At 37.5% G+C, this 18,945-nt stretch overlaps 1 protein-coding gene across 1 annotated transcript in view; it reads left to right on the top strand.

Moving 5' to 3' along the window:
* The window catches only part of znf407 (zinc finger protein 407), a 562,885-nt gene that overhangs the window by 338,618 nt on the left and 205,322 nt on the right, over positions 1-18,945 (top strand). The window contains exon 8 of the mRNA XM_051935698.1: positions 15,784-15,962. Coding sequence (XP_051791658.1) covers positions 15,784-15,962 — 179 coding nt within the window. The remainder of the gene's footprint in view (positions 1-15,783; positions 15,963-18,945) is intronic.

The following is an 18,945-nucleotide window of genomic DNA, read 5'->3' as shown; positions in this document are numbered from 1 at the left end:
TCCCCCAAACTATGCAACTCTTCAATTCCACCCAAGGGGGGGATGGGGGGCTTGGGGTGTATGGGATAAACATTAACATTATACAAAGATATTGTCTGTTTTTTTACCTGCATTATTATCAATCTTTAATTTAATATTGTTTTTTGTATCAGTAAGGTGCTGCTGGAGTATGTGAATTTCCCCTTGGGATTAATAAAGTATCTATCTATCTATCTATCTGGCCACTGTAACTGAAGACATACAGTAATTTCAGTAGAAGATCCGCATACCAACTGCGAAGCATGGTGGTGGAAATGTTATGGTTTGGAGTTGCTTTGCTACCTTAGTGTGTAGGCAGCTTGCAACTATTGAATCGACTATGAATTTTGCTTCTGTGCGAATGTTGAAGTTGAACTGAAAATGGACCATTCAGCATGATCGTGCATGTCCACCAAATAATTGCTCAAAAAGAAGAAACAGAGGGTTATGGACTGGCCTAGTCAAAACCTTGATTTGAGTCCCATTGAAATATTGTTTGGGATCTGAAACAGGCAGTACATGTAAGAATGCCCACAAATATCTTGAAAATGAAGGAGTTTTGCATTGAGGAATGATTAAAAAAAATTTCAACAAATAAATGTCAGAGACTGGTGGGCAGTTACGCAAAATTCCTACAAGAAGTCAGTTCTGCTAAAGGGGGCAATACCCGCTTCTGAGGCCATGTTTGGATTTACCTTTTCCCCAGGAGACCATTATCTCTGTTGATATTATTTTCTTGAATAAATGATTGAAATGGCATTTTTTCTTCTATTTATTTTAACACAAGTATATCACTTTTATCTATGCTTGAAGATCTGCAGTTTACCTGTACAAATATTCTTAAAAAGTCAATAGTTTCCATGTAGTGTACTTACTTTTTCAGATGACTGCACATGTGATGTGTAGAGGAGCCTTTTAGCTGCAGTTCTTTGAAAGTGTTACCTCTGTTCTCAGTTGTTGTTCAAAGGTGCTGTTCTTACGAATTCCCAGGCCACTAGTACGTCCGCAGGCAGGCGGTGTATTCTGGTTACTAAGGCTTTGGACTTTAAATTTCTGCCTCTGAATCACGGCTTCACACTGTGTAAGTCACTTAACACTGGCAATGCTGCCATTGTAAAAAAAATATATCTAGAAACATTCAGAAAGTAACTCTGTTCTTATAAAGCTGCTTGGAGTAATGTTTGATTATAGGAACATGCTGTTTAAATATACATGCTGTTAGTTTATTTCTTTGGGAAATCTGCTCTCCAGTTTGATCTTTTTGGAAAGATGACCAATTTAAATATTTTGTACAAAGTATTTAACCACCACAGATGAATTATAGTTTTGGCCACACATTAGTTGTAGTGGAAAAGTGTGTAATGTTTCTAAACTCTCTATTTTATCACAACGTTCATTTTATAACTGGTATCAATGTTTATCTGAAGTGTTAGTTGCCTGGCATCACATAGAGATACCAGGGACCCAGCTATATTAGACCAGGGGTGTGCAAGTGTTTTTAGTGGTGGTCTGAATTGTCAATAATGACTCATACAATAGGCTGTGTAGAGTCTAGGTGTGCCTATGAGCCCAGGCAATCCAGCATATGTTAATGCTGAACATTAGCTTTGAAAATGCATGCTCCAAGAAATTATTTTAATTATAAACTGTTTTAGATAGATAGACTGATATCATGTTTTATATACAGTATGTCCCCTGGGGGAAATTTGACTTTTAACAGAGGCTGAATAATAAATAATATTCTAATATTATGACAAACAAAAAAACTCCCTCTCAAATACACTCCAGAATGACTAAAAAGAAAAAAAAAATCTGACTATGTTAAAGATAAACACACCAGTTCAGAGTGACAGCGAGGCATTTAAAGGCCTATTGACATTGGTATGAGAGTAATTTTTAAGCAAAGTGATTTCATTATAAAACTGTTCTGGTCATAAACATGAAACTGCTTACTTTTACACAAATTGTTAAAATCAACTGAGATATCAGATGTCTCAACAATTAATTAATTATAACACTTCTGCACTTGCTTTATACATTTTCATTTGTGAGAAGACCTGCTTGCAGCTCTATGTGGGACTAAATAATGATGCCATGCACAGACCACGCTTGCAAAGCTTTGGAAATAAATCACAAATCATATACAATCTGTAGAAATCAAGTAACGTTTATAAAGTTCAAAATTGCCCTGAAGTTCAGTTACTTTCAATTGTAAGACTTTGTCCACCTTAACAGCAAAAAGCTATAAAATATATTACAAAATCTGTCACGTGGGTTCTACAATTCTTAAACCAAGATTCAAATTCACTACAATGTATGGCAACCTGACTGGCGTGTCTTGAAAAGTTCACACTTCTATCTAAACAGGGTTCCTTAAAATTGGGAAAAATAAATGGTTTGTACCTGTTGCCACACACTCAGAAAATTGCAAAGTTTGAAGAATGGAGAAAAGACAAATTAACACTGCCATACCTAAACTGAAATGCGGTCACCTGAAAGCTGTAACTTTCTCATTCTGCTGACTTGGCAATGAAATGCTTGAAAAACACACAAATTGCCCGAAGACATAGTTGAGATACAATACAATACAATACAATACAATACAATGCAATTTATTTTTGTATAGCTAAAAATTACACGAGGTGCCACAACGGGCTTTAACAGGCCCTGCCTCATGACAGCCCCCCAGCCTTGACTCTCTAAGAAGACAAGGAAAAACTCCCAAAAAAAAAACCCTTGTAGGGATAAAAATGGAAGAAACCTTGGGAAAGGCAGTTCAAAGAGAGACCCCTTTCCAGGTGGGTTGGGCGTGCAGTGGGTGTCTAAAAGAAGGGGGTCAATACAATACAATACACAGAACAGAACAAATCCTCAATACAGTATTAAAATAAAAATTGTACAAGTATGGACCAGAATTTAACAGTAGATGATATCACATAATATGATTTGGACTGTCACTGCCACTGTCCGTACATGCATTGTACTCCTTGTCTCACCAAACACATTGGTTAAAGTGCAGGAATAATCCACTTTGGTCAGTCCACTACTGGAAAACCTTTCTCTTTCTAACTTCTTTCTTTTACATTTATGAGCAGCACCTTTAGTACTGATACGTGCACTGACCTGGTGTCACAACCAAAGTTACATCGTCAACTAAATCAGCTCAAATCTAACACTGAGAAAATCACCATATGCAAACTCATATATTTAAAAAGGAGCATACAGGGAAAGATAACTTAGCATCGGTGCTGCTGCATAACAGACTATCACGGTTTGAATGGGAAAAGTTTGGGTTATTTAAATATTTTTTGAACGAGGCAGCATGTCAACTTACTACGCTTGCAACGGCCAACTCTAGCATAATCTTGTTAAGAACACCTCATGAGGGCTGAGATATTCGATATTTCTTTTAGTAGCCTAGGTTTCACTTGCAGAGAGATAGATTGCCTACCCTTATATTAAACCATTGAGTTAAATTTTGAGTTTGAACTGAAACATTACTTGAGAACTAGTCACACAATTCTCATTTATTTGATTTGCGAATGAATGACATGATTCTTCTTCATTTGATTTGTGAATGGAATCATTACCCAAAAGTAAGTCTCGTGATGCTTGTTCATTTCATTCGCAAATGAGTCACACTATTCTCGCTCATTTAATTTGTGAACTGAATCATTACCCAAGGTCGTTCATTTGATTTGTGAAGTGAATCACTGATTCATTACCTGAGAAGGAGTCACACCCTTTCTTCTTTACTTATAATTTCCAAACATATTTTTTTATTTTATTTATGCATTTTCAGTATATTGCCATGCCGCATGTTTTCCAAGATATTATGATACGATTTATAATTTAACACATTAAATTAAATAATATATTAGAATTAAATAATTCATTTTTGATTCATTGAAATGGGTCTACTTCCAAAAATGTGACTCAAATGCATCAATTTGTTTAATCACGTAGTACAAAAGAATTAAATCCGGAAAGCCCATCACTATTTAGTTGACTCTGGTACCACTTGGTGGTGGGTCTAGCATTTTCATTTTAATTCTTGCAGTCAAGTATTAAAAGAAGTTGCTTATGTTGCCACTTCAGTACATCATTTGAAGTTGCTGAATTTGTCCATGTAATTAGTAAATCCAAACCGTGTTCACAAAATAGATAAAGTGTTTCTTGTTCATCGTCACTGCATTTGTGGAAATGGAGGCCCTCAAATTACATAAAGAAAAGCCACCTCCCAAGATTTCGTTTTGAAGGCATGCTTATTGCTCATATCGGACCTAAGTAAATGTTGTCCACAGGTGACAAATTTAGTATCTGGACCATTTACAGAAATATGTGATTCAAAAATATGAACAGAAAAAAGTATTGATGCCTTGACAGTAGTTTTCAATAATAAAATGTATTCACATCAAGTTGTTATAAACATCCTGTTCTTCTCTGAGGGATTAGAATCATTTAAGTTACACTTCTCAGGTCCCAATCCCATTATCATAAAAAGATGTGCACCAGCCTTTGGGGACCACCTGTTTATACAGGATAACAGTGGCCAGTCCCACAGGAGCCTGTTATGCTCGGCACCTGGGTTTCACAAAAACATATTTGTGAAGGTCTTGCTAGAATTCAAAGTTCTGAGGAAAATCTTTCCCGATCTGTCATGCACATATGCTGCAGGGATTTTGTTATTCTCAGTAACTATAAAAAGTCATGACTTTTAGCTGAAATTCACCAGTTAAATGGGATCAACAGAAACAGAAAAGTTTGTATTCTGAAAAAATGGCCATACTTAATCTCACAATCTGTTTTAGATAACACTGTGTTTGATTTACTTACCCATCATGCTTTAAAGGAAATAGAACCTATCCCTTTAGAAACAATTTAATAGCTTAAAACTATTATGACCACTGGGGGCAAGTGGAGGGCACCAGACTATCAATTATATTTTGAAGTCCAGGCATAATGTTGGTATTGCTGTCATTACAATTTTTATTCATTTTATCAGACTGAATCTTGGCTTCGGCCTTCTCACCTTGGATGTCCAGTCATCCTTTTGAGGTGTGTTCTTTCTAATGCACTTCCACTTCCTCGTGAAAGCGAGTAGAACAAGCTCCAGTTTTCATTCTCTGTCCTAGTGGATCACCATGTGTTCTGATGAATGGCATACAAGGACCCCCAATGTAAAGAGCATATAAAATGTATTCACCCCACCTGGGAAGTTTTAACATTTTATTGTTAAACAACGTTGAATCACAGTGGATTTAATTTGGCTTTATTGACACTGATCAACAGAAAAAGTCTGATGTCAAAATAAAAATCGATCTAAATTAATTACAAATATAAAACACAAAATAATTTATTGAATAAATTTTCATCCCACTTAATTTGACACACCTAAATCATCACTGGTGCAGCCAATTGGTTTAAGAAGGCACAAAACGTGCTCAATGGAGATCCTCTGACTGGGGTTTCAATGATTGTAATCTAAGTGGCTTTTATCAGAAAGGTCCAGCTTGTGAGAAGTCAGCATGGTGGGCTAACATGCACAAAAAGTTTTGCACTTCTTTTGAAAGCACTGGTATATTTCTTACATCTTTATCACAACTAGAAAGTATAATTTGTACAGTAGGTATTGCAGAAAGTTTGTCTAGGTTTCTTTCGGCAAAGATTCAAACTTATTTGCATTAAGAGAAATATTTTGAAGGAAGATTAGATTTGATTCATAGTTGTTCTAAGGATGCATATATGTTGTTAATTTACACATGTCTAGAGGTCCTGATAGCAAACCTATTTCAGATATTAAATATGGTGAATTTTAAAGATGGTATAAATATAAAATTGCCTTGTAAGGATGCAATTGACATTGCATTTCAGCCTTCAGTTTTGTCCTCCATTGGTATCAAATACTATATGAAAATTTAACCACTGTACTTTTAATTAAGAATGTGAAATTTATAGTAACTGGTGCACAGAGCAAAGCACGCTTAAAGCAATTGACGTCTACTACTAACCAAACTGGCACAGATTTGTTTTGTCTGTAATCTCATAATATGTATATTTTAAACCTAGTAGTAGAACTGAAAATGAGGTAGCTCAAATGCCCCCCTCTGCTTCACAGTAGATCTTTGAAGAACTTTATATATATATATATATATATATAATCTTCATTTGGATCTTGATCTTTGTTTGTCCGCGAATGAATTAGAAGAAGAAGCACTAGATGGCAGTAGAGAGACAACTAAAACATAGGCATTGCATTAAGAATCTCCTCCAGGCTTATACTACTGAAGACTGTAGTACTCCAGTCACACCTCAAAACATAGACATTCAAACTAAACAAATTGTTGTGCTTTAAATTAACTAGTCTTTATATATAATCTTAATTTGGATCTTGATCTTTGGTTGTCCGCGAATTCCACGCATGCGTAGACCACCTTCCAGTTTAGTATGTTGTTGTTACTCACGGATGTCAACAATGCGCCGGAATAACGAAAGGGGTGGTGGACAGTGTTATGCTGGTTAGCTCCTGAGGCCTGGTTAGAGAATGAGATTGCAGAAGATAAAAGGTACGTGCCTACGTAACATATGAATGAAAGAAAGACAGTGGGCAAAATGAATGACAACGTAACAGCACATTCCGGAAATTATTATTGTTACATTGTAGCCGGCGAGTGCTGCGCGTCTCACAGTTATACCGTGGCTTGATCACATGTCAGTGAAGTGATCCCTATTTATGCTTTAAAGAGCCTGGATACCTATGTGTCCCCCTTTTATAACCATTGCTCCATGTATATTGCCTTACTCTTTGGATTGCCACAAAGCAACCTGCGAGATTGGAGAAAGGTAGAGAAGAGATCGTGAGAGGAAACAACAGCGTCGTGAAAACAAGACGGACTATGAACGGAGAGAAGCAGAAATGCTCCTACACCACCACATAATTACTATTCGGACAGTGATTCTGAGTAGGCCTTTCCTATCGAATCAATGTCCAAAGGTTTTCTTTTGTAATTTTGTTTCCCTTATAAAAAATTATAATGCTGTGCGATGAAGGGCCCAGTTCACGACTGGCAGCCGCATTTAAACAGGGAGCCCTTCACAGACAACTTTAACACACGCAACGTAGTTGGGCGCACATGGCTAGTTATATATATATATTATATATATATTATATATAAAATCAGGTTTCTTTGTATTAGAAATGAGTAATGGTGAGCATACCGCTCTGATTTCATTTCACCTCGAGTATGGTGAAATCACATAATGCTCGAGAACTTTGCTGAGCTCAGTGAAATACATTGAAGTCAGTAGAGAAGGAGAAACTGAACTGAACTAGTTTTGAGTGGATCATATGGTGCAATGGTCTTTTAATTGTCCCTGGGGGCTGGGGAAGCATCTGCTTGATCAATCATTTTGGCCAAAAATATGATCTGAGTTGTGAGACAGCAGTGCTAACCACCGCTGAGATGACATTAATAGAACTAAACATCAGAGTAGTAAACTTTCTTGCACACAGTTGCAGACAGGAATAATTGAATTCACTAGATAGATAGATAGATAGATAGATAGATAGATAGATAGATAGATAGATAGATAGATAGATAGATAGATAGATAGATAGATAGATAGATAGATAGATAGATAGATAGATAGATAGATAGATAGATAGATAGATAGATAGATAGATAGATAGATAGATAGATAGATACTTTATTAATCCCGATGGGAAATTCACATTCTTCAGCAGCAGCATACTGATACAAAGTATCACTAAGTATACACTAAGGATTGCCCCCACAGATTCTATAGCAGCTACTCACTTCTCAAAACTGAAAAAGTCAATCCCCCCTCCCCATCACTTTTGCTTGCTCAGTGCCACTGCTACCAAATAAGTTCCACACTGAAGCACATGGATTCTTCACTCCTTTATGTTTGCATTAACTGCACAGCACTCTGGGCAAAATTAAAGGGGCAGGCGTACACAGTAGACACAGGTCACATACAAGTCTACATAAAACAACATTACCTTTAAATACACCAACACATTTCCAGTTTCCTTCTCTGCTCATGTTTTATGTTTAAAGGTTTTCCAATAATTTTTTGCCCTCTACTAGGATCAGCATTATACACTTGGGCAGGGTTTGTGTCTGTGATGTCATGCTGGCCTCTCAAAGCATCAGGCGGCACTGGGGAAACAAGCTTGTCTCAACCAGCTGCACAGCAAATTTCCAGAAAAATATTTTGGTGCACAAGGTCACTAGCAAACACAGCGTATTCACTGCTAAAAATGCTTTGGCAAATATTACCAATCAACATTAAAAATGAGTGAAGCTCTCAGCGAAAGTTACAGAATATTTGTGAGGCTATTTATTTTTAAAAATGTTAGCTCTGAAGTTCTTGTGAGATGAAGATATGACCAATTGATAATTCACAGTGTTCTTTCAAGTGCCCAGTGAACTGATTTTCTTACCTCTTAGTTATGTTTTCATTTTTATGTTGTTTACTCAGCATGGTGCTGCGTCAGTTAGCATATTTGCCACATACAATACATTCAGCATCCTGGGTTTGATTCTTGCACCCAGTTACTGTTTGATTTTGCATGCTCTCATCGAGTCTGCTTGTTTTTTTCCTCCAGGTACTTGGGTTTACTTCTAATCTCCCACAGATATGCATGTTATATTAACTGGCAATTCTAAATTTGCACTATGTGATTGTGTATTTATGACAGACTGGACTCCACAATGGCCTGATGACCTGAATAGGTTTCTGCCTTCCTTTTGATGCTACAGGCATAGTGTGCAACCAATTTATGTTACTGTATATTCTATTTTTTTCCCAAAACACACAGTCTTTATTGAACTTGTATATATAATGTAACAGAGCTGAGCTGTCTCCACCACCCAATGGGTGTGATAGCAGCCTTGCAACCATTAAGAGCTGGGATTCCACTGGACATCAGTTTGAGTCCCTGAAAACATGGCGTGAACCTCTTACATTTTAAGTATGAGTTTTTACCTTGTTAGTCCTTAATTAGCCTAATTAAATAAATACTGTTTACTGCAGTGTTCAACATTTATGGTGCTATATGTATTAGTGTGAAGTTTAAAATTATGCTTTGAAGTTTAAAATTAAGAATGTCTTTCATTAGGCTAAAGTACTTATGTGTAAGACTTTATTTCATCCTTACACCCATTATACATTGTACAAAAAGCAGTGTGCTATTGTTATTAAAGTAAACCAAGTGGTTTCTGCCTTTATTAACAACAGATACATCTAGTCCAAGGTGAGAGGGTTAGGTTTCTCAAAACAGCTCTAGGCGGCAATGAGGTCAGTCTGACATTTTAATCTTTCAGTGCTTCTGTGAACAAGAAATGCAATGCCAATAAAAAAAGTATTCACCCTACCCTGGACGTTTTCACATTTTATTGTTATACAACACTGAATCGCAGTGGGTTTAATTTGGCTTTTTTGATACTAATCAACAGAAAAAGTACTCTTCAATGAGAAAGTTTAACAAAGGAGAATGGGGAAGAAGTACATTGTCCAGCAACAACTACATAGAAATTACTTAAAAAGAACAATGTTAATGTCCTGGATTGACCAAGTCAGAGACCAGATCTCAGTCCAATTGAACGTCTGTGGCTGGACTTGAAAAAGACTCTTCACTCACAATCTCCACTCCCCATTCAAAGTGACAGAGCTTGAGCAGTTTTGCAAAGAAGAATGAAGAAGAAGCGACTATGGAGATAAACAAAGGTGAGATCTGTTTTCACTTTGACATTAAAGAGTCTTTCTCTGTTGATCATGGTCAATAAAGCCAAATTAAACCCACAGTGATTCAGTGTTCTACAATAATAAAATGGGACAGCTCCCTAGGAGGTTCATATTTTGAAGGCACTGTAACACACAACAGTCAGATAATGAAATTCTGGCTTGGTTAGCAGCCTCTGGTCTCTCACTGCTTGTCCAAAAACAAGCTGACATGATCATTCCATTATATGTAAAATGTGAAGAATTAAATATTAATAGTAATTATAGAAAATTGCCAATTAGGACTTATACAGCACTATGTATATGGTTGTCTTAGTGTGAATATAGACGTTAAGATGAGCAGTTTACGTGAGAGATCTAACCCAAAGGGCCTACTTGTTCTTTCTGTGTTTCCTCCCATTGTGAACAAACTTAGTTGATTCCTGAGACTCATAACATTTTCCTCCATCCAATGATGCCCTAGAACAGGCAATTAGAGTAGACAAGCAAGATGGATTCATAGAGAGCCTTCAGTAGCTGTCACACTATGGTTATTTCCATAACTTGCAAATCATAAATTGTATGAAGCTTACCTATAGCTATGTAGTTGAAGTGGTCAGAAATTAGAGGAGGAAGTGTGTTAATTGGAATTTAGATTAGGTAGGTGGATAAACTCATTAGTAAGACATTAGCTTTCTGTCTAGTTTGGCTTAGTAGGGCAGCTATGGTAGGGTATGCTCTCAATTTGTTTACTTAAAAAGAACAGACTCTTAGGCTTCTTTGGGAATGCCTATGTTTGAATACTAGAATGAAGGCTTAATCTGATAGCTAGTCTTTAGATCTATGAAGAACAACATGAACTCCTTCTTGGCCACGTAACTATGGACCAATTCTTTGCCCTTTCAAAAATTGCTGAGGGTTCATGAAAATTGGCCGTTCCTTTCTACATGTGCTTGGTGGACCTGGGAAAGCTAATGACCATGTTCCCTATGGTATCTTGTAGAAGGCGGCTCAAGAGTATGGGGTTCCAGGTCCACTGATCTGTATCATTCTGTCTTTGTATTTGCAGAGTGAGAGTTGTGTTCACAGACTTGAGGTTTATTGAAGTTCATTTAATTTGGGTGTTGGACTCTGCCCAGGGCTGTGTTTTGTTGAATGCTCACAGTTTTCTCAGACAGCTGGGCATCCAGATTGAAAATCTAAAGGTTGCATCACTGCTCTTTGCAGATGATGTTGTCCTCTTGGCATCATCAGGGGGTGATCTTCAGTAGTCACTGGAATGATCCACAGCTGAGTGTGATTCTGCTGGCATGACAATTAGCACTTCCAAATTTGAGGTCATGATCTCCTCTTGGAAAGAGTGTCTTATTTCCCTTAAGTTCAGATAAAGGGTGAAGGGCCTTGACAAATGCATGTAATCAAGTACCTTGGGGTCTTGTCCACGAAGGAGAGTTGAGGTGATAATGAAATTTGCTGATGAATTGGTACATCGGCAGCAGCTTATTGGACAATTTAGTAGCTAAGTAGGAGCTAAGTCCTCAGGAGAGCTATCAGATTTAAAAGTCATTCTACATTCCCATCGTTGTTTATCATCACATACTCTGAATGGTAATCTAAAGAGTGAGATTATATGTAGAAACAGTCAAAATGAGGCTTCTGTTCAGGGGTTTTAGTTTCACTTTCTGTGACAGGGTGACATGTTCTTCAATATGTGGTTTAGGTATGTAATCAAGATGACCCTTTGGGTGCTGGGTGCATGTTGGCTTAGTCGGTCCAGCTTAGTGTTTTGCCATCGTGATGCACAACAGGAAAAGCAGAATGAAAATGCAAATGATGCCGATGATGTTTCTCCCTGTGATAATACCTTTGTTGTTTCCAGTTTTTAACATATTGGTATTATTCCTCCTTATGTTCCAGGACTGGTGTCATTTAATGTTGTAAAATAACACACAGTTCTTTATAGACCGGGCAGCTTGTAAAATTCAGTGTACTTTGCACTTGCATGAAAGTCGTGCACATGTGCAGTGCAAGTTGGGCGGGGTTCTCACTTTGGGTAGTGACACCACATCCATACAGGGCCAATTTGAAACCAATTAACCTTTCATGCATGTCTTTGCAATGGCGCAGGAGACGAGATGGGGAATTTCATACAGATGATGACCAGTCGCTGGATTCCAACTCCAGATACTTGATACCTGAGTCAGCAGTGCTAATCACTGTGCCATTGTGGTGCCCCACCTGCTTAATTCTTTTTTCCAAAATATAGATATATTAACGCACTAGAATTTTGTTATTTCATATTTCATTTATTTCTATTTACTAACTACACTAGAAGGGCTATCATGGGTAAAAGTGTCTGTGCCACAGGCTGGTGCATCATTCCATCCCTCCATTCATTTTCATTTCCTGCCTGTTCATGCTGAGGATTGTATTAGCATATGCATCCGTGCATAAATATTTTCAGCAACTTAAATTCCCACGGCTTTGTTTTTGTCGAAGATTATTCAGTGTGGTGTAAAAGAGCTAACGTTATCTCCAGAGAAAAATACATCCCATGTAGCTTTATTATTGACTTGTGTAAAGTACACCGATTATAGTCTAGGCTAACGTAAAAGCTGGCCAAAAAAAATAAAATATCTCTTTTTGTATAATCAGTCTAATAGAAAAATGAAATGTAACAGTGAACTTCCTTGTTTTAAATTTTTAAGAAACCTATTTTAGACTATTTCACCTTCATGCTTTTTCTTGCAAACTTCACAAAACACCTTCCTTGAGAAATCAGTCCGCCACGTTATATCTATACGATGCACAGCTTTCCTTTGTTTTCATGCTTCAGTATTTTTGGCTGATAAGGAGTCACTTGCCACTGCCCTGTCCTACCAGCACCAGTATGAAAGCAGCTTACGATTTAGTGGGAAAAAAATTGTAATTGTTCTTGTTTTCAGAAAGTCAAATCAAAGCATCTTGATAAGTGGGATGTTGTGGTAAAAGTAAAAGTAATTTTGCCTTCATTCACATGAACTATAGTAGGAGGAAGCTTTATTGTCCCTGGGAAGGTGATAAGGGAGAGTAATTGTATATTATACTGTCCGAGAACATCTGCCTGAAGACTGTTGGAGCAATTCATCTATCACTGATGCTACAGCATTTTTTTGTCTTTCCGCCTTAACCCATCCCCGCTGCTGGTCTGTGCGAAGGTTTTGATAGGGACTGTGCCTGGACTGGGGCTCACATTAATCAGTCCCCTTGTTCAACACTCCAGCTGACATAATTACAACTTGCGCACAGCAGTTATTCAAGGCGAGTCCTTGTCACTCCTGGTGCAAAACTACACAGCTCAGATCCCCAAGGAGATTGCCTTATCACACAGAACAAGGGCTCACAGGAGTTGAAGAGAATAGAAATGGGAAAATGTCTTTCGGGAGCACTATATATTCCTTTAAAATAAGACATTTGCTAGAGTTGCAAGGGACAAAGATGAACACTGTGCAAGTTGGTAAAAAATTAACCGAAGCGGGCAGGTGTGTGAGTGTGCTCGCTCGTGTGTGTCTGCAGATGTGTGCTGTGTATTGTATCTCTCTATATAGTCTGTAAAGGATTACATGGCACGTTGTTACAAAGTGAACTTGCTGCATGTAATGAAGTGCAGAGGACTTCTTTTCTGATCACTCACTGGCTCTACCCTATTAGTTTGTTCTTGCAGTTGGAAAGTGATTCAAAGTTATTGCAACTACCTCCGCTTTGTGTACTTCTTTTGTCTTGGTCTTTCAATGAGGGGTGGTATGCTTGCACTGTTACTAGCAAGGCTGATGCTCTAGCCCCATGCAGTGTTTGTATGGGGTCTGGATTTCCCAATCACATACTGTGATTTTCCTTCCACATTCCAAAGAAATTCATTTTAGGGTAACTCTGACTTTAAACTGAACTGGCAATAGGGGCTTTGGGCATGTAGGTGAGTGTGCTCTGGGATAGACTGGTGTCTTGTACAGTATTGGTTCCTGCTTTGCCTCCATTTCTGCCAGGTCAGGATCCAGCCAAACCAACATGAATTGGACAATGCGAATTATGGATGGGTGTTTCTTTCTTTTTTAAGTCCATAGTCTTTCAGCCCATTTGCAAGAGATCCGAAAAAAAGTGACACAGGAATTTTGTTTTTGTAATAAATTTGATTCAAGTCACGGTGCCACTATGAAGGAATAAACATTTCATTATTTTTGTGTTTTGTTTTCTTCTATTAAGAGGTGTAGTTAGGGCAGATAACATAGAAGGTATTTCATATAATTATATATAAGGTATTATATAATTGTCACTATTTTGAGGAAGAATGCAAGAAAGAAATTCAATGTACTGTGTGCACATGACAATAAACTTGAATTTGAACTTGACATGCACAAAATAATAAGCACCAATGTGAAGGGTGTATCTGTTGAAAATGCTGTACCTTGCTGCTAGATCATTCCAGGTAAATAATACCCAAACCACCTCCTTATTATGCTAAAATTTAAAAGTGAATGATCCTGTTGTAGCATCTACAGTGCCTAGAAAAAACATTCCCCCCCCCTTAGAAGTTTTCAGTTTTTATTGTCATTTACTATTGAATCACAATTAGTTGGCTTTTTCGATAATGGCTAACATAAAAATACTTTTTAAAATCAAAGTGAAAACAGATCTCTGCAAAGTGGTCCAAATGAATTACAGGTATAATACACAAAATAATTGATCGCATAAGTATTCACCCCCTTTAATATGGCACCCCTAAATCATCGCTGGGGCAGTCAATGGTTTTAGAAGTCACAGAATTCGATCAATGGATATCACCTGTCTGGAGTTTCAATTGATTGTACGTAGTAAACTGTAAATACACTTCTGTATGTGGAAGGGCCAACCAAAATCAGTCATTTTGTGTTTTCTGTTTGTATTTAATTTAGACCACTTTGCAGAGATTTTTTTCATTTTGACATTAAAGAGTTTTTTTCTGTTGATCAGTGTCAGTAAAGCCAAATTAAGTCCACTGTGATTTAACGGTATTATGAGCCACTAGGGGGCACCAGAGAGCCCCAAACCCCAGACACCAGGCCCTTTCAAATAAAGCTGATTTATTTGTATAAATACCTTCCACACAGGTCCAAAAGCATAATCACCTCAATTCTCTTCAGCTTCTCCTATTTCTCTCTCTCTCTTCTACACCTCAAGACAGTCCAGACGAGGTTTGTCCACACCCACCCGAGACTGACTCACCTGGGTGAGGGCGGCAAGTCGTTTTTATTGGCTACTCCGGAAGTGCTTCTGCTCTTCCACCCACATGGTCTGCAAGCACTTCCAGGTTAGACGGAAATCCCATGCCATATGGCTCTTCCATTTTCGCAGCATACCCTGACAGCACTCATGGTACCCAACAGAGCTTAGACAAAGAACTCCAAGTCCCAGAGTGCCGGAACCCAGGGCACCACTGAAATCTGGGGTAGGTGCCATCTAACGTTCTGGTTGAGGCAATGTGACAAATCCACTGTTCTCCCCAGTCCTTCCATTATATGGGCCTTCTGGCTTGGTATTGTTCCTGGATGTTCCCAGCCAAGATGTCAGTATATTCCTCCTAGCATCAACATCCTCTTCCTCTATTCTGGGCATGGGAGAGTTTTCTTTGCTCCGTTTCTTGGAGTGGCATAGGGCTGGCCTCCTGACCGGTTAAGGAACCAGCCTCCTTCCCAGCTGAGACACCCACCTCTGCATATTGTCCATCTCAGTATATAACAAACTATAACAGAGATTAATATTCAAAATTACTTTTTATAGATCTCATCTTTCATGTACAGAACACCTTGAAAATGGAGATCTTTCAAATGCAGTTATGTCATAAACCCACCACTAGAGCTGAAACCTTGAAAGATTTTGTATAAACATCTGTATAAGACAATTGGACAATTTAACTCAAAGCTAGTCAAACAAGCCTGATGGACTGAATTTTTTGTCTCATTTGTCAAAGTTCTTATGGCCCATGTCTGTTTCTTTTTCCTTAAGGTCCAACTGTGCAGAAAACATCCGCAAGCACATCCTTCACACAGGGAAACACGAAGGAGTGAAGATGTACAACTGCCCCAAGTGTGACTATGGAACTAATGCCCCAATGGATTTTCGCAACCACCTGAAGGAAACTCACCCAGATATTGAGAATCCTGACCTTGCTTACTTACATGCAGGTACACCATTAAATCATTGACAGTGGATTTCTGATGCTGTGGTTTACTGATGCATTTAATAATACCCTTAGGTGAATTCAAAACTTTATATTTCTGCTTTAACTTCCATTTGTGCATTTCAATGCTCCTTCTAATGTGTGAGCTATAGACTGAAAATAAGATGTGAGATGAAAGCTGCAGAATGCATGCTATAACATATATCTCTTAAATGTAAGTACTTAGTTGTTGCAAGCACTCATTTTCTGTGTTTCTTATGTGTCAAAGGAACAATTTGACATAGAAAGGGAGTAACATTTAAACATTACTCATACCTGTGTAGTCCATTATTAAGTTGTGGTATCAGTACTGCATACGCTGTATGCATATTGTAAGTCTCTCAAGAAAGCACATACTGCATGCACATGGTAGTTAATTTAGGATGAGCAAACAATGAGGTTTGATATGGAGAGAGCACAGCAGACAGTCCTCAGATGTCTACCAGGCAGGCATATGTCACTTCAGGTGGGTACATGTCATTCTCCTTCATGGTACTTGTCTGTCCTGTGTTGACCCTCAACCAGCTATAAAAGAAATAATTAATTGACTCCTTATTAGGATTAGAAAATGAATGAAAACTTTCAACTTTATCTTTAACAAAGTGAGAACACTCACAATGTGGCCAACAAAACAAACAAGAGTACAATGTAATGAGAATGAAGAACAGCATACGACATGTCCCTAACCTTGTTAATGTCTCTGAATAGCAACAAATTGTGTCAGGATAAAGTAGAATATGTCACTGCCAGACCTTAAAGTATGCAGTGACAACTGATTACTTAATCAGTTTTATGTTCTGCTAACTACGATGAATGCAATAGTTCTTCTTCGTCTGAACATCTTTTTCTGATCTTAGCTACTGCTCTTGTTGCCATGAATGTTAGTCCACAGAAATGGTTTTCCTGCTAGTAATTTACGCACATTTTTTTTAAATGGCTCTTAAAGTAGGCGCCGGAAAATGTTTTGCTTTGCCTTGCTTACAGGCTGTCCCTGTGCAAACAGCGGGGGGTGTTCTTCCTTCAGCTCACACAGTAGAGGGCTGCTTCTGATGGCCTTTGTGATCACAACGGGTTCTCGTTGACCATCGACAATTACCATAGTGCAAAATGTGTGACCTGGGATGAATTGTAGTGTGACTCCATGACAAAACAGCACTTAAAAATAGTCAGACTTCAAACTTTGCACCCATGCATGCTCAGTATCGTTTCTGAAGAAATAAGCCAAGGAGATAAAGTACTGAAATTCTGTCGCACCACTTGAATTTTCACTATTGTTAAGAAAAACTGAATGTAATTTTAAAATCTATATTTATAGCAGAAACGGGTCTTTAAAATGTATAAATCTAAGTGTAATTCAATGAAAAAACATACATTTACCTCTCATTAGCTCATTGACATTCGGCAGATAAGGGGTGATAACCCTTTATATACATTATAGCAACTCTAGTCAAAAAGATTTCTGGCTCCCACAGAAAGTTAAAAGTGGATGATTTTAATCCTTTTTAGTGAAAAACAGGAATTTAGAAAATGCTGACATGCTCCTAATTTGTGATTATTGTAAAGAGCAATGCGATAAAATTCTTTTATGTTGGAATAATGAGCACCATCTAAAGAAGTATTGCTATTTGCAGTAGACAATTAGACTAATGAAACGTGTTATACATATGACAGTACCTTCATAGAAATGAAATTTACAGGATGCACCTTTTCATAGCTTAGTGCTAGCTAAGCTATTTTCTGAAATCGGGTCAGTGAGCTCAAGCTACCATCTTTCTTTTATGATATGACGAGCATCCTGTTTTTTGATATTAAAGCACATTGCAATTTGAAGGTAAGAGGCACCATTGGGTCTGCTACATTCATCATTATTACTTTTGGGATGAACTTAGATAAATGGTTATACTGTGAAAATATTTAACAGTCTAAGTCCATCAGCTTAATGCAATTTTGAGATATTTCAAGCTAATAATTTATTTTGTGAGATTTTCTGTTTCTTTCCAATTACATATCTAGAGATTTAAAAAAAGTAGAAAAATATGTGATGGTCACTATTACTGCATTATGTTTTTTTTGGTAATACTCAAGAGATGTTATTTATTTATTGTTTGTTTGTTTGTTTGTTTCTCAACAGTTGATTTTCCTAATAACCAGGTTACTGCTGAGCATTATCTGGCTGTATGTCTTTTTCATTGTAGTTTGGCTTCTAATAACTCAACAGTACAGTGAAACAAAATAAACTAAGATCTCTTTAAGATAAGGCTATCGGGGTAACACTATCTGAGCATGTTAAGTTTGCTAAAATTAAAAATAAAACAGATGAGCACTTGGAAGGCAACACAGAATCCATATTTTACAGATATACATAAACCAAATATCAACTGACATTTTGTATTGAATCAATTCTTTCATAAAACAAGCTGCATGCCTACAGTTCCACTCATTCTTATGTACACTCTACTACAGCATTTGCCATTCCTCATATTGTTGTACTCATTGGCTGTTCACCTTATTTTGAAGCAAGTGAGATCCTTATCACTGAATAATAATCCAAATTAAACAAGATATGATTAGTGTTGTGATATTGAATGAGTGAAGCTGTGGTTGTCTTCTTTTCCAATGTGGACAAGTGCTGACATATTGAAAAAGAAAAAGGAAGGCGTTTTGGAACCAGCGGGTGAGAAAAGAAGCAAATGTATCCAGTTAGAAGATCATTTGTTTCGTCCATGTTGCTCAAATCACAGCTGACAATTCTTCCCTTAAAGTGTATCATTAGGCAACCCGAGGTCAGCCTCCCACAATGCCATGGACCTTCTGCAGAGTATCATGCTGCTCATGTACTACATGTTCACCTCACTGGATGATTTTCTCAGCTGTTGTTTCAGAACAAAGAATACTTATTATCGGTTTACAGATGCTAATGCAGTAAGTAATTATTAAACACAGGGTAT

Source organism: Erpetoichthys calabaricus, chromosome 13 (genome assembly GCF_900747795.2).
Source record: "Erpetoichthys calabaricus chromosome 13, fErpCal1.3, whole genome shotgun sequence".
NCBI lineage: Eukaryota > Metazoa > Chordata > Cladistia > Polypteriformes > Polypteridae > Erpetoichthys > Erpetoichthys calabaricus.
The sequence above is the reverse complement of the archived record's forward strand: the minus strand, read 5'-3'. Positions and strand labels throughout refer to the sequence as shown.